At 42.8% G+C, this 15,817-nt stretch overlaps 1 protein-coding gene across 2 annotated transcripts; it reads left to right on the top strand.

The window, feature by feature from the left end:
- The first annotated feature begins 75 nt into the window (after window positions 1-75).
- Window positions 76-14,270, top strand: LOC106608971 (H/ACA ribonucleoprotein complex subunit 3). Of its 2 annotated transcripts, none has more exons than XM_014207248.2 (2): window positions 76-454; window positions 13,607-14,270. In XM_014207248.2, the coding sequence occupies exons 1-2, from the start codon at window positions 350-352 to the stop codon at window positions 13,745-13,747; spliced, it is 246 nt and encodes an 81-aa protein (XP_014062723.2). In that variant the 5' UTR covers window positions 76-349; the 3' UTR covers window positions 13,748-14,270. The 2 variants fall into 2 exon arrangements, with proteins under 2 accessions (XP_014062723.2, XP_014062724.1); XM_014207249.2 differs by lacking the exon at window positions 76-454 and adding an exon at window positions 11,768-12,010.
- Window positions 14,271-15,817: the final 1,547 nt, after the last annotated feature.

Genomic DNA, 15,817 nt, shown 5'->3' with positions numbered 1-15,817 from the left:
ATACACCTACAACTGTAGAAATCCACTTTTTCGAGCTGAAAGACAATGGCCAGAGTTTACTGGACAGTTTACATATGGTGTTGCACAACAATTTAAGTCTATAAAAGTCGTTGTTTTAGTCAAAAGTATGATATTTCGGCTAGAAGTGACAAATCCGAACTACCCACTTTGTGAAAATGTGTGTGAATGCGGTGTCTTTCTATGATATGACGTAATAATTATTTTAAGCCTACATTTCGTTTCAGGGCTGGATTTTATTTGAATGTCACCACCCACTAGCATGGCATTGTTTATTAATAAGAAACAGATGCAGTCTTCGTGACCAGATACTCAAGTGGCCGCTCTAACAATGGAAGGCTGTCAGCACGTGGCAGGATCAGGTGGGACCATTCCAGCCAAAGAGAGGGCAGATACGCATGTGAACAACAAGCACAACGGTTACCACAGCCACAAAGTCAGTTCTCTCTAATCCGTTACTCTTCTTTCTCTGACTTTTCATAGAACTAGCCTTTTATGTCCTCTGCTTCATCCCCTTTCTCGGCAATTTTTGCTGTTTTCGTCAATTCCTTTCCCCTATTCTCTGCAGCTTTGCTTTTCCTCCTTTCTCTCATCATGGGACTTGGCTTTTCTGTCTTCTTTGCCTCGACTCGTTGTTTCGCCGTCTCTGTTTTCTTTGTCCTTGTTGAGGCTCTTTCAGTATCACCTTCAGTTTATCAGTGTTAATATTAGGAGCAGTAGTCGCCTTGGACTCACACTTTCTCTTCCTCACTGTATGTCTGTTTCTATTCAGCTTGTTTGTTTTCTTATTTTCGTTGCTTGTCTCGCCTCCTTTTGACTTTGTTTCTTTTCTGTTCCGTCTTGTATTTGGTTGCTATCACTTTCTCCACCTCAACTCCTATAACTAGGTACTTCACTTTTTTTCCTTTTATCTTTTTCCTTTACTCGCTATTTTGATTTTTCTATCCCTGCTCTTACGTCACCTCAAACTTCAAGAATCTAGGGTTGAACACACACGGCACATCTCAAATGACGCCCTGTTCCGGCCACATAGTATGCTTGTGACTAAAAACGCAACCATAAACTGAACATCAATAAAGGTAGACCTACGAATTAGTTGTGTTTTTACTGATATCAAGTTTGTTTATGAATTATTAAGTGATTAAAATTCGTAATTCTGTTACCAAATCGAACTACTGCAATTGAATTACCAGTTCGTCCCATTCTCACTTTTCACACAGGATATTCCACATATAGTGCACTATTTTTGACCTGAGCCCTGTGGGCCTTAAATCAAATGTAGTGCAGAATATGGGGATTCGGGAATAGGGTGCCATTTGTGATGTATACATTTCTTTTTTAACCACTAATAACATCACTGTTTTGACAAGCTATGTGTAAAGTGTGTAATCTCATTTTATTCAGAGTTACTGAAGTAATGTAAATGGGCATTTCCATGTAAAAGGACCCATGAGCACAAACGTGATGTTCATAGGAGCGTGTCAAATTGGATTACACTGAAAGCTAAGAGTCTATAATTTGGAGAAATTAAGGCATATGCAAATTTTATTTATAGGCTTTGATTTCTTGTCAAACTGATGGAAATATGGGTCTTTGACAACATTTACCAGGAAAAGTCTTAAAAGGTATTAGAAATACAGCAAAACACAATATTGTTTAAGTAATGACCCCTGCCAACTAATATCTACATTTATATTTAGTTTTGGAGAAATTATTTGCCTTGTAATTCCGTTACCAAAACCCCACATACGTATCTCCTTCATGAGGAGGGAGGATAATGAAAGTTCACAGAAGTAACAAGTAAAGGTAGACCTACCAATTTAGTTGTAAACTCAGCAACAAAAAAAAGAAATGTCCTCTCACTGTCAACTGCGTTTATTTTCAGCAAACTTAGCATGTGTAAATATTTGTATGAACATAAGATTCAACAACTGAGACATAAACTGAACAAGTTCCACAGACATGTGACTAACAGAAATGGAATAATGTGTCCCTGAACAAAGGGTGGTCAAAATCAAAAGGAACAGTCAGTATCTGGTGTGGCCACCAGCTGCATTAAGTAATGCAGTGCATCTCCTCCTCATGGGCTGCACAAGATTTGCCAGTTCTTACTGTGAGATGTTACCCCGCTCTTCCACCAAGGCAATTTCCAAGACATTTCTGGGGGGAATGGCCCTAGCCCTCACCCTCCGATCCAACAGGTCCTGAACGTGTTCAATGGGATTGAGATCTGGGCTCTTCGCTGGCCATGGCAGAACACTGACATTCCTGTCTTGCAGGAAATCATGCACAGAACGAGCAGTATGGCTGGTGTCATTGTCATGCTGGAGGGTCATATCAGGATGAGCCTACAGGAAGGGTACCACATGAGAGAGGATGATGTCTTCCCCGAAACGCACAGCGTTAAGATTACTTGCAATGACAACAAGCTCAGTCCGATGATGCTGTGACACACCGCCCCAGACCATGACGGACCCTCCACCTCCAAATCGATCCCGCTCCAGAGTACAGGCCTCGGTGTAACGCTCATTCCTTTGACGGTAAACGCGAATCCGACCATCACCACTGGTGAGACAAAACCGCGACTCGTCAGTGAAGAGCACTTTTTGCCAGCCCTGTCTGGTCCAGCGACGGTGGGTTTGTGCCCATAGGCGACGTTGTTGCCGGTGATGTCTGGTGAGGACCTGCCTTACAACAGGCCTACAAGCCTTCAGTCCAGCCTCTCACAGCCTATTGCGGACAGTCTGAGCACTGATGGAGGGATTGTGCGTTCCTGGTGTAACTTGGGCAGTTGTTGCCATCCTGTACCTGTCCCGCAGGTGTCAGCTGTCCTTCCTCTCTCCCTGTAGCGCTGTCTTAGGTGCCTCACAGTACGGATATTGCAATTTATTGCCCTGGCCACATCTGTAGTCCTCATGCCTCCTTGCAGCATGCTTAAGGCACGTTCACGCAGATGAGCAGGGACCCTGGGCATCTTTCTTTTTGTGTTTTTCAGAGTCAGTAGAAAGGCCTCTTTAATGTCCTAAGTTTTCATAACTCTGACCTTAATTGCCTACCGTCTGTAAGCTGTTAGTGTCGTAACGACCGTTCCACAGGTGCATGTTCATTAATTGTTTATGGTTCATTGAACAAGCATGGGAAACAGTGTTTAAACCCTTTACAATGAAGATCTGTGAAGTTATTTGGATTTTTATGAATTATCTTTGAAAGACTGGGTCCTGAAAAAGGGACGTTTCTTTTTTTGCTGAGTTTATTTTACTGAGTTTATTAATTATTAAGTGATACAAATTTGTAATTCTGTTACCAAATCAAATTACTGCAATTGAAATGGCTACAATGGGAAATCATAATAGTCACAAACCAGAGTTGAGTCAGACACCTGCTACTGTCTGTCCTCCCTTCTACTAGCATACTGTTATGTTCAGCTCAGAACTGTTTTCTTTCTCTTTCTGTCGTCTGGTGGTCAAAGCAATAGTGTAAAAACAGTCTGGACAACCCTCCCTCTCACTCTCTCTCCAGTTAATGGCACCTCTCACGGCTCTGACAGGCAACTACCATGACACCTAACACTGACCCTCTTTCCATTTACTGTAACAAGCATCCTCACCCACTGAGCACCGACCAACCGACACGGGATGTCCTTAGACATTGAAAAGTAGTTGAAATTTGGTCAGTTCGCCCTGGCCGGACCAAATCTGAACCAATCACAGACGTCTGTGTTTCAGAAGTTTGGACAGCACAGTAAAGTAGAGAACAGTAAAGAAAAGTTGAGCATAGTTCAGTACTGTACAATCGAGTTAAGTACAGTAGCGCACACTACACTAGAGTACAGTATAATGTACTGTATCTACTTTACTGTACTCTACTGAACTACTGTACTGAGCTTTACTGTGCTGTACTGTCCAGACTTGTGAAACATAGATGTCTCTGATTGGTTCAGATTTGGTCTGGTCCAGACCAACCAAATGTTGTCTTGTTTAGGTGCGTAGCTCATTAGAATAATATCCAAATATGTAAAGGAGCATATTTTATTTCTTATTATTGAATATTAAAACATACAATCTACTTGCAGTGAAGCCACTCAACATTTACATTACATTCAGTAATCTAACAGACTCCCATACAGAGTGACCCACAGGAGCAACCAGGGTCAACACCCTGCTCAACGGCAGGTCGACAGATCTCCCACAAGGTCAAAAACAGGTCGCTGGTTAGGGTCCCCATCAGCCACCGGCCCAAGCTCCCCCCCACCTTCCCCAACAACCAACAAAATGAACAAAATACAAAAAAGACAAAGGAAAACAGAAAACAACAATACAAAAAACAAAAGACATCAAGGACAACAAAAATCATAACAGCAAAGCCAACTGAATATGTTTGTGTATGTGTCCGTGTATGTGCACGGTTGTGCATTTGAATGAGTGTGTGTTTGTGTATATGCATGTGTACAAACACCTGTGCGGCATCAGCCTCAGGCAAACAGGCATTAGCTGTAACAACGTTGCCCATCGGTGTCATTCAAATGTACTTTTTGTTTTATTTTGGCCTTATTTATTTTTACTTATCTTTGACTGTCATTATATCTCCCGCCCGGCAACTCCACCCCCACTTGTCTCCAATTCCACATCGCAACCCTCAGCTGCCCTCAGCCAATCCCACCTATCTCTGCTGGCCACCTTCTGCAGATTTCTACGCACCATATATCTTTAAAGTATGCTGTGATGTTTAAAGGAGAATATTGAATAGTTCTACTTTTGGGTACCCATTTAGGATGCTTGAAGAGAATGACATCCATATCCATAATAATGCATTTTTGTATGGTACAGATCAGGGACCCATAATGTAATTCCGTTACCGTAATTCTGTTACCGGATGTAAATCCACCTCACTTACTGTGGTTCAATAACCAGAAGAGATGTTTTCAAAGCCAAGGTGTCATGACAAAGCTAAAACCCAATTCTTAATGCAGACATATTTGAATTTGAATTCAGAGCAAATATTGAAGTGTTTGGAAAACGTGGTCACACAAAAAACAGAGATTTTACAGAAATTCTGTTACCATACTTTGCATCTGAACATGTCTTCCAGTAAATGTGTTTTTGTAAAATGTTCAATGGGAGTTGTTAAAATGTGTCCTTGTGCATAGAGTTGTAAGGTTTGCTAAAGCTGGAATCCTTAATGAAACAATAACAAAGCGGACATCCCGCCTCGGTTTTGGTAAAAAGCTGAGGGATGGGCCTGGAGAAATGTAACCACTCAAATTCATAGACAGAGCTATGGATGCAAGGACTTACCATCCATGATATCAACATTATAGTTTTAACCATGTTTTGAGGCTGTACATTGTTTGTTTACATTTACATTGTTTACAAACATTGGAGTAAAACAATATTTTTAGGTTCTGATCTGGTACGACAGTTGAACTAAGCTCATGAGGCATTTATAAGTTATATTCTTCAAAAGTCAATGGCTACATATTAATTTGCAAGCCCAAAAATGGACCAAGCAACTTAGGATTCTAGCTTTAAACTTTGAAATCAATATATCTTTGTCCTGGGGGAGAGCTATATCCAGAAGTGGGCAGTTTGGGATAAGGGTTGAGTGACAGATTATCTGTGGAGGGCCATTAGATATGGATGGAGGCTGCTGAGGCTGTATGGGTGAGAGGTATGACAGCGTGAGGGTGAGGTTGAAGGTGTCGCAAGTGGGAGCCTTCACGGACTCTGTCCCTGTCCTTTGAGTCAGACTGCAGAGTCACTGCACCTGCTTCTGGTCCAAAGTAAAACACCAGATATGATATAGCCAGAGAAGAGAGATCAGTCTCAGTCTTGAATGTAAGGTCTGTGGCTGGGACTGGCTGTTCTGGCTGTAACAGGACTGGGTCGGATTCCCCTTGTGAATGAGGTGGTACAGACTCAAATCCATGATAATCTGAGGGAGAGGAGCACTAGCCTGTATCTGGACTTGGTTGGACTCTTCGTTTATCTGAATCAGAGGTGGATCTGATACAGACACGGGATTGATCTGACAGTATCTGTGCTAGGTCGGCGTCTGCCTCCCTTGTATCTGAGATCATTCTAATGCAGCCTTTGGGGTTTCATACAGTATATCCAACATACTGTAACTTTTGAGTTTTTATTTAGTTGGATTTGAGTCAGTGAACATCTCAATCTCACCCTGCAATAGGACTATTAAAACGAGCCTAGCTGCATAAAAAAACAACTATGTAAGCTATGTAATATAATATATTATATATATTAATATATATATATGGATAAGAGCGTCTGCTAAATGACTAAAATGTAAATGTAATAAAGCCAACTTTGGTGTATTTTTAGCCAGCATAATATGGAAAAGACATTGTTAGCACTGAACATTTGGACAACTTGAGTAGGCTAATATTAGACTACCATGGGTCTTCCGTCACTGACGATGACCCAACGTTCTGAGGATAAGAGAACATTACATGTGATTTAACGATTGACTGAAATAATATTATCCTATGAAAACTTTCAAGTACGAGAACTGCAAATAAAACTCAATTTAGGAGATTGTGACAGCCGGTTAAACGGCGTCCCTTGACAAGGCAAGAACAAGATGTATGTCAGGAGAAGTGCAGTATTGTTAGTATTTGGTATTTTGGTATTTTATTAGGATCCCCATTAGCTGTTGCAAAATCAGCAGCTACTCTTCCTGGGCTCCACACAAAACATGAAACAATACAGAATGACGTAATACAGAACATCATTAGACAAGAACAGCTCAAGGACAGACCTACATACATTTTTTAAAAGGCACACGTAGCCCACATATCAATGCATACATACAAACTATCTAGGTCAAATAGTGGAGAGGCGTTGTGCCGCGAGGTATTACTTTATCTGTATTTTTGAAACCAGGTTTGCTGTTTATTTGAGCAATATGAGATGGAAGGAAGTTCCATGCAGTAAGAGCTCTATATAATACTGTACGTTTTCTTGAATTTGTTCTGGATTTGGGGACTATGAAAAGACCCCTGGTGGGATAAGTGTGTGTGTCAGAGCTGCGTGTAAGCTGACTATGCAAACAATTTGGGATTTTCAACACATTAATGTTTCTTATGAAAGGAAGCGATGCAGTCAGTCTACCCCTCTGTAAGGAAACGTATACTTGGAATACAGAGGAGGAATGGAGGGAAAAAGAGAGGCAGAGGAGGTCTAAGAGAGAGAGGGAGGAAGAGGGTGAGCTTGAGTTGGTTAAAAATTGTGGGAAAAGGGGAGATGGTTTGTTAAAGAAGAATGGTAGAAAGTGTAAGTAGAGTCAATTGAAGACAGGAAGGGAATTGGAAGTGAATGAGGGCGAAGTATTGGAGATCAAATCAAATTGTATTTGTCACATGCGCCAAACACAACCTTACAGTGAAATGCTTACTTACAAGCCCTTAACCAACAATGCAGTTAAAAAAGTGTTAAGGAAAAAAGTGTTAAAAATAGATGAGGAAAAATAAAAGTAACAAATAATTAAAGAGCAGCAGTAAAATAACAGAATCGAGGCTATATACAGGGGGTACCGGTACAGAGTCAATGTGCGGGGGCACCGGTTAGTCGAGGTAATTGAGGTAATATGTAAATGCAGGTACAGTTAAAGTGACTATGCATAGATAATAAACAGAGAGTAGCAGCAGCGTAAAAGAAGGAGGGGGGCAATGCAAATAGTCGGGGAAGCCATTTGATTAGCTGTTCAGGAGTCTTATGGTTTTGGGGTAGAAGCTGTTAAGAAGCCTTTTGGACCTAGACTTGGCGCTCCGGTACCGCTTGCCATGCGGTAGCAGAGAGAACGGTCTATGACTAGGGTGGCTGGAGTTTTTGACATTTTTTAGGGCCTTTCTCTGACACCGCCTGGTATAGAGGTCCTGGATGGCAGGAAGCTTCGCCCCAGTGATGTACTGGGCCGTACGCACTACAGAAGGTAGTGCCTTGCGGTCAGAGGCCGAGCAGTTGCCATATCAGGTAGTGATGCAACCAGTCAGGACGCTCTCGATGGTGCAGCTGTAGAACTTTTTGAGGATCTGAGGACCCATGCCAAATCTTTTCAGTCTCCTGAGGCTTTCTAGGCTTTGTCGTGCCCTCTTCACGACTGTCTTGGTGTGTTTGGACCATTATAGTTTGTTGGTGATGTGGACACCACGGAACTTAAAGCTTTCAACCTGCTCCACTACAGCCCTGTTGATGAGAATGGGGGTGTGCTCTGTCCTCCTTTTCCTGTAGTCCGCAATCGTCTACTTTGTCTTGATCAAGTTGAGGGAGAGGTTGTTGTCCTGGCACCTCACAGCCAGGTCTCTGACCTCCTCCTGATAGGCTGTCTCATCGTTGTCGGGGAACAGGCCTACCACGGTGGGGTTGGAGTAATGCCTGGCCATGCAGTCATGAGTGAACAGGGAGTACAGGAGGGGACTGAGCACCCATCCCTGAGGGGCCCCCATGTTGAGGATGTTTTGTTACCTACCCTTACCACCTGGGGGCGGCCCGTCAGGAAGTCCAGGATCCAGTTGCAGAAGGAGGTGTTTAGTCCCAGGGTCCTTAGCTTAATGATGAGCTTTGAGGGCACTATGGTGTTGAACGCTGAACTGTAGTCAATGAATAGCATTCTCACGTAGATGTTCCTTTTGTCCAGGTGGGATAGGTCAGTGTGGAGTGCAATAGAGATTGCATCATCTGTGGATCTGTTGGGGCGGTGTGCAAATTGGAGTGGGTCTAGGGTTTCCGGGATAATGGTGTTGATGTGAGCCAAGACCGGCCTTTCAAAGCACTTGACTATACATGGCTACAGACATGAGTCCTACGGGTCGGTAGTCATTTAGGCAGGTTACCTTAGTGTTCTTGGGCATAGGGACTATGGTGGTCTGCTTGAAACATGTTGGTATTACAGACTCAGTCAGGGACAGGTTGAAAATGTCAGTGAAGACACTTGCCAGTTGGTCAGCGCATGCTTGGAGTACACGTCCTGGTAATCCATCTGGCCCTGCGGCCTTGTGAATGTTGACCTGTTTAAAGGTCTTTCTCACATTGGCTACGGAGAGCGTGATCACACAATCATCCAGAACAGCTGATGCTCTCATGCATGTTTCAGTGTTACTTGCCTCGAAGCGAGCATAGAAGTAATTTAGCTCGTCTGGTAGGCTCGTGTCACTTGCGGCTGTGCTTCCCTTTGTAGTCTGTAATAGTTTGCAAGCCCTGCCACATCCGATGAGCGTCATAGCCGGTGTAGTATGATTCAGTATTAGTCCTGTATTGACGCTTTGCCTGTTTGATGGTTCGTTGGAGGGCATAGTGGGATTTCTTATAAGCTTCCTGCTCCTTGAAAGCAGCAGCTCTACCTTTTAGCTCAGTGCGAATGTTGCCTGTAATCCATGGCTTCTGGTAGCGGCATGTAAGTACAGTCACTGTGGGGATGACGTCATCGATGCACTTATTGATGAAGCCAGTGACTGACGTGGTGTACTCCTCAGTGCCCTCGGAAGAATCCCGGAACATATTCCAATCTTTGCTAGCAAAACAGTCCTGTAGCTTAGCATCTGCTTCACCTGACCACTCTTTCATTGACCGAGTCACTGGTGTTTCCTGCTTTAGTTTTTGCTTATAAGCAGGAATCAGGAGGATAGAATTATGGTCAGATTTGCCAAATGGAGGACGAGGGAGAGCTCTGTACGCTTCTCTGTGTGTGGAGTAAAGGTGATCTAGAGGTTTTTTACCCCCTCTGGTTGCACATTTAACGTGCTGATAGATATGAGGTAAAAGGGATTTAAGTTTCCCTGCATTAAAGTCCCCGGGCACTAGGAACGCCGCATCTGGATGAGCATTTTCCTGTTTAGATGAGAATTCTCTTGGTAAATAGTGTGGTCTACAGACCGCCACCCCTTGTCTTACTGGAGGAGGCTGTTCTATCCTCCCGAAAAAGCGTAAAACCCGCCAGCTGTATGTTATTAATTTCGTTGTTCAGCCATGACTCGGTGAAACATAAGATATTACAGTTTTGAATGTCCCGTTGGTAGGATATATGTGCTCGTAGTTCGTCTATTTCATTATACAATTATTGTACGTTGGCTAATAGGACCGATGGTAAAGGCATATTACCCACTTGCTGTCGGATCCTTATAAGGGACCCAGACCTATGTCCCCGATATGTCTCCGTCTCTTTCTCCTGTGAATGATGGGGATGAGGGCCTTGTCGGGCGTCTGAAGTAAATCCTTTGCGTCCGACTCATTAAAGAAAACATTTTATTCCATTACGGGGTGAGTAATCGGTGTCCTGATATCTAGAAGATCTTTTCAGTCATACGAGACGGTGGCAGAAACATTATGTACAAAATAAGTTACAAATAACATGAAAAAACAGACACAATAGCACAATTGATTATGGGACCGTAAACGGCAGCCTTCTCCTCCGGCGCCATTATTTCAGGAGTGTGGTGTTGTTCTCGGATCCTGGGGCTTGCACGGAGGGTCAGGATAAAGATGAGTCTGTGACAGTAGGAGTGAAGTTTTAGGAAAAAGTGGACCCTTGCCTTTTTGCTGATACATTTGTGGTTTCAGGGTGGGTGAAAACAAGAGTTGGGTGCTGTGTAATCGGTGATGGTAACCAGAAGTGGTCTTGTGATAATTGTTTGTGTTTCTGCTGGTCAGAGGGAGCAGGTGCTCTGTGTTAAATGAATGTGGGCAAGATATGTGAATTGTTTTGCTCTCAAGAAAAGGGTGCCATTGAAAGGAGTGATTACTGGGGTAGTGGTAAATGTGAAAGCTGACCAACTGAACGGGAAGAGTCCCGTTGTTTGTGATGCTCGTCGTTTGTTGCGACGATGACAGGGTGGCGTGAGTGGTGAAACAGAGTCATTGTCTGCTCTTTTGAGTTTTGATGTTGAGTCTTTGCCCGACAAAGTGATGTTAGGATATATAAGTTATCCTGTACGAGCTTTTTGTGCCAAATACATTACGTTGTTACAGGTGTCAAACTTAAGGGCATGTGGCAGCAGTGTGTAGGAGGGAGGTTCCTATGTGTGAGAAGTGTGCATAAGGGCATGAAACAAAGTAGTGGTATGTGTTAATTGTAGGGGTGCCCATGGGGCTGGGGATCAGAACTGTCTTGTGCGAGAGAGGCAGGTTGAGGTTTCCCTGGTTAGAGTAGTGCAGAAGTCATATGCTGAGGCAGTGAAGAAAATAGGGGAAGATGGGTCAAGTTGGAGGGACCCTGAGAGGAGTGGTGCGAGTAGTAGATCTGTACTAGTACAGAGGGATAAACCAACAAGTAATATATGTTTCAGTAAGATTTGATTTTTGGCATTTATAGCAATGGTTATCAACTGTACTGCAAGGATCCATAAGTTGCAGAAAATAGAGCTTTTGGTGGTAGCTGCAGAGAGGTATTTGGGTGTGCGAGACTTGACATCAGAAGAGTTACATTATTTGTTATTTTTTACCTATCTATTTTTTACTTGACACCTATTTTCCTTAAAACTGCGTTGTTGGTTAAGGGCTTGTAAGTAAGCGTTTCACTGTAGGGTCTAAACCTGTTGTATTCGGCACATGTGACAAAGTATGGTATTGTTTTTATTATTATAAATAAAGTGGTGTTAAATGGTAGGGTATTTGTTGTATTTTTTTAAATTTAATTTTCACGCAAATGAGTTATACTCCAGTCTAGTAGGTGGCGGTAATGCAATATTAATTGGATGCCAACTAAACCTCATCGAATAAGAAAAAAACAAAATTGCCCTATTAGGTTTTCGCAGAAGGCACTTTTTTTCCTCACGGATATCCGCTTTCAACACTCCGAGAAAAAAAGCACGTGTAGCGCTGAACGCAACAAATACAGCAACATTTTCTGTAAAATATAAGTTAACAAGTCCACTTTGGTGGTGCGGTATTATTGTTTATAACTTACAAAGCACAAGTTATTCGTCACGATGTTTCTGCAGTTCTACTTGAACGAGAATGGGGAGAGAGTTTACACTCTGAAGGTAGGTTTAGCTAGCTAACAACGAATTAACTAGCAAGCAAACCCGTTAGTAATATTTAATTATGTTGTATAAAATCGTGTCCACTCTGCACATAAATATTAAGTGTCTTTTGCATTGTAAGAAAAGTTTCGCGGAATGCGTTAATGCGTTGTGTTTTTTAGGGAGGCAGGTAGCCAAGTTGTGCATCGAAAATAACGCTACAACAATACACAATACATCACAATACATCTTCACCCCAAGAAAAAACGTTCCATTCAACAAAGCCATGTATTTGCTATCTAGAAACTCTGTTTAACATATGTGAAATGTGTCCCTCGCTATCAAATAAACGTCTGAATCTAAAATTTGTCCGAAAAGCACCATATTCATGTCGAGTTAAACAACGGGCTGCCATTAGACCACGCACTTCACGTGAGAAATCCTACCATGAAATCTACCACCGTCTACTGAGCACAGCAGGTATATGGTGCGGTTCGGACAGAAGTTGGATTCAGATGTTTATTTGATAGCGAAGCACACATTTCACTGTAAGTCTGGTAGAGAGTTGCTAGAGATTATACATATGCCCATTTTTGACTGGAAACTTTTTGGGGGTGAAGCTGGCAATATTGTGGTATGGGTTATTTGCAGAGGGAGTCCAACCAATACAAAGACTCCCGATGTTGTGTCCCAAAGCTAAGCCGCAGTCAGTCAAGCAGGGCGATATGGGTTAGAGACCTCTAACACTCAGATTCAACCTCCTATTCACCAGCTCTGCAAGCGTTGTCAAAATACGTTCGTTGATCATATGGAGTTTTGCTGAGAAACTGCTCATTTACTCGCGTTAAGGCCAATATGTACTGCCCAAAATATATACAAGTGACCCAAAAAAAATGCCTATTCAGCATCTCCTTACAGCCACGCACAGGTCGGACGTCGAAAACAGCTCCGGTACATACTGGCCGTAACAGGAGTAAATTTAAGATAGTATTTGGTGACAAGCAAACATATTTTGAAATTAACGTTATAACGCTTTGCAGAGCTGGTGAATGGCAGTTTCAATCTGAGTTTTCTGGGTATTGGAGGTCTCTAATGCACAGATAGCCTAGCGGTAAGACCATTGGGCCCATAGAAATATAATTCATTCTATTTCTCTGGTTGGGCCAGAAACTAAAAGGTTGCTAGTTCAAATCCCAGAGGCGGCAAGGTGAAAAATCTGTTTCTGTGCCCTTGAGCAAGGCACTTAACCCCTAAGTGCTCCAGAGTCGCCATTGATAATGTCAGACGCTGGCTGTGAACTGAACCAGTACCTGGGCTTGAGGAGACTCTGACGCCCAGTATCCTTAAATTGAAAGTCCCATTAACTAGCTCTGCAAATGTTATAATGTCCACATTCGTTCGGCATTCACCAAAATATGGAGTTCCGCAGAGCCGCTATCGTCATTATAACCTTCTCAGAGGTGGTCCACGTATCCAAACTTTACATATAATTTTTTCTGACCCTACAGCTTCTGTAGAAAATGGGCCAGTCCAACCCTGTAACGTTATGTGACAAGTTATACTCAGCTACTTGTTCATGCTATCTCTTTTCTTGTCATACCTCTTGTGACCAAACAGAAGGTGGATCTATTGGGCCAGCCCACCAGCTCTGCCCATCCTGCCCGCTTCTCGCCCGACGACAAGTTCTCCCGGCACCGGGTAACTCTGAAGAAACGCTTCGGCCTCCTCCTCACCCAGCAGCCCAGACCAGTTCTGTGATTGAAGCATGAATGACAACTATTGTGCCTGATTCACCCTCCAGGGCTGACCCGAACCGTAGACCTACTGCGTTGGCTTGGATATTTTCTTTGTACATTGTCCTTTCCAGCACGTTTACAGCTAAACAGTACAGCTCAGCATGGCCCTAAAGTGTGAATCAGGCTTTGATTTATCATCAATTGATTTAAGAGGCTCGTTCCACAATTGTTTGAGATGTATGGGCCCAGAGGATGTATGTCTTGGGGCTAGCCTGAGAAATCTGCTCATGAAAATCTCAGGCCGGCTCCTACATAGGCTATTTGCCCTGCCATAATATAATTTTTAAATTGAGTTTTTATTCTGTGTGTATAGAGAACACATTATCATTTTGGATATGAAGTGCTGTATGTGATTCTCCTAATCCATATAAATGTGGTTTTCAGAGCTGTCAAAATCAACTGTTCAATTAATGTGTGTACTAGTGTCAATATTTTTCTAAAGATATTTGTTTTGGAGATGGAGAATAAATTAAATGTGAGAACTACTCTTGTACGTGTACTGAAATGTAGTTGGATAAATGTATAGGACAGAGAGGTGCCATGGGGCTGTGAGGTTGCTTAGGCAGAGAGCTTTGTAGATATTGAATATATTTGCAGCATATTTTTCAATCAACTTTTTGTTAGCTAATAAAATTGATTGTGTGTATATATTATAATCTCCAGCCGATCCGCTTGCTTACAGCTGCACTAGGGTCGGACAGGCTTCCTGTGTAGATTAAGACACCTCGTAGCTGGTGCGAGACTCAATTGTACCTCAATCCTAGGGTGAGACACATTGTACTCCCAACTGTTACACAGAGAAGATGGACCGACTGCTATTAAACTAGCAGTTCAATCTTCTCGTTGAAAATTTGGGATAATTAGGATTACAATGCATTTCTCAGCCCTGGATTGAGGCATGTTTTCCAAGACATAGCTCACGCCGGCTCCATGGTGTCTTAAAGCTCTGCGTTGTCAATCCGACTGTCAGCATTTGCCGTGTAGCATTTACGGTGATACAGCCTCTGTGGCAGTCGGGGCATTCATACTTCTTGCGTTTCGGAGAGCTGTTGTAAAAGAAGTGAGTTTGTGTTTATACAGCACCTCCCGCCCCCACCTGTAGCCAACCAATCATGTTAATGCGGAGCTCTACAGAGACCTCCACATTGTTACCAAATTTGGGATTACACCCTTCATATAGAGCCACGGACCACTTTTCCAGATCAAGCATGAATTGGCTATATACACAGGAAGCCTATCTGACCCTAGTGCAGCTATAAGCAAGCAGGTCGGATCTGCTAGCTAGTATATACAGTGCATTCGGAAAGTATCAGACCCCTTGACTTTATCCACATCTTGTTACGTCACATTCTTATTCTAAAATTGATTAAATTGTTTCCCCCCCCTAATTACACACAATACTGATGACAAACAGGTTTTTTAGAAATGTATTAAAAATAAAAACAAATCCCTTATTACATAAGTATTCAGACCCTTTGCTATGGAGGCTCGAAATTGAGCTCAGGTGCATCCTGTTTCCATTGATCATCCTTGAGATGTTTCTACAACTTGATTGGAGTCCACCTGTGATAAATTCAATTGATTTAACATGATTTGGATGTGCAAGGCACACATCTGTCTACATAAGGTCCCACAGTTGACAGTGCACGTCAGAGCAAAAACCAAGCCATGAGGTCAAAAGAATTGTCCAAGAAGACAGTGGCTTCAGTCTTAATTGGATGAAGTTGGGAACCACTAAGACTCTTCCTAGAGCTGGCTGCCTATCGGGGGAGAAGGGCCTTGGTCAGGGAGGTGACCGAGAACCCAATGGTCACTGACAGAATTCTTCTGTGGAGATGGGAGAACCTTCCAGTAGGACAACTATCTCTTCAGCATTCCACCAATCAGGCCTTTAGGGTTGAGTGGTCAGATGGAAGCCTTTCCTCAGTAAAAGGCACATTATAGCCTGCTTGGAGTTTGCCAAAAGGAACCTAAGGACACTCGGACCATGAGAAACAAGATTCTCTGGTCTGATGAAACCAAGATTAAACTC

The sequence above is a fragment of the Salmo salar genome, chromosome ssa07 (assembly GCF_905237065.1).
Source record: "Salmo salar chromosome ssa07, Ssal_v3.1, whole genome shotgun sequence".
NCBI lineage: Eukaryota > Metazoa > Chordata > Actinopteri > Salmoniformes > Salmonidae > Salmo > Salmo salar.
The sequence above is the reverse complement of the archived record's forward strand: the minus strand, read 5'-3'. Positions and strand labels throughout refer to the sequence as shown.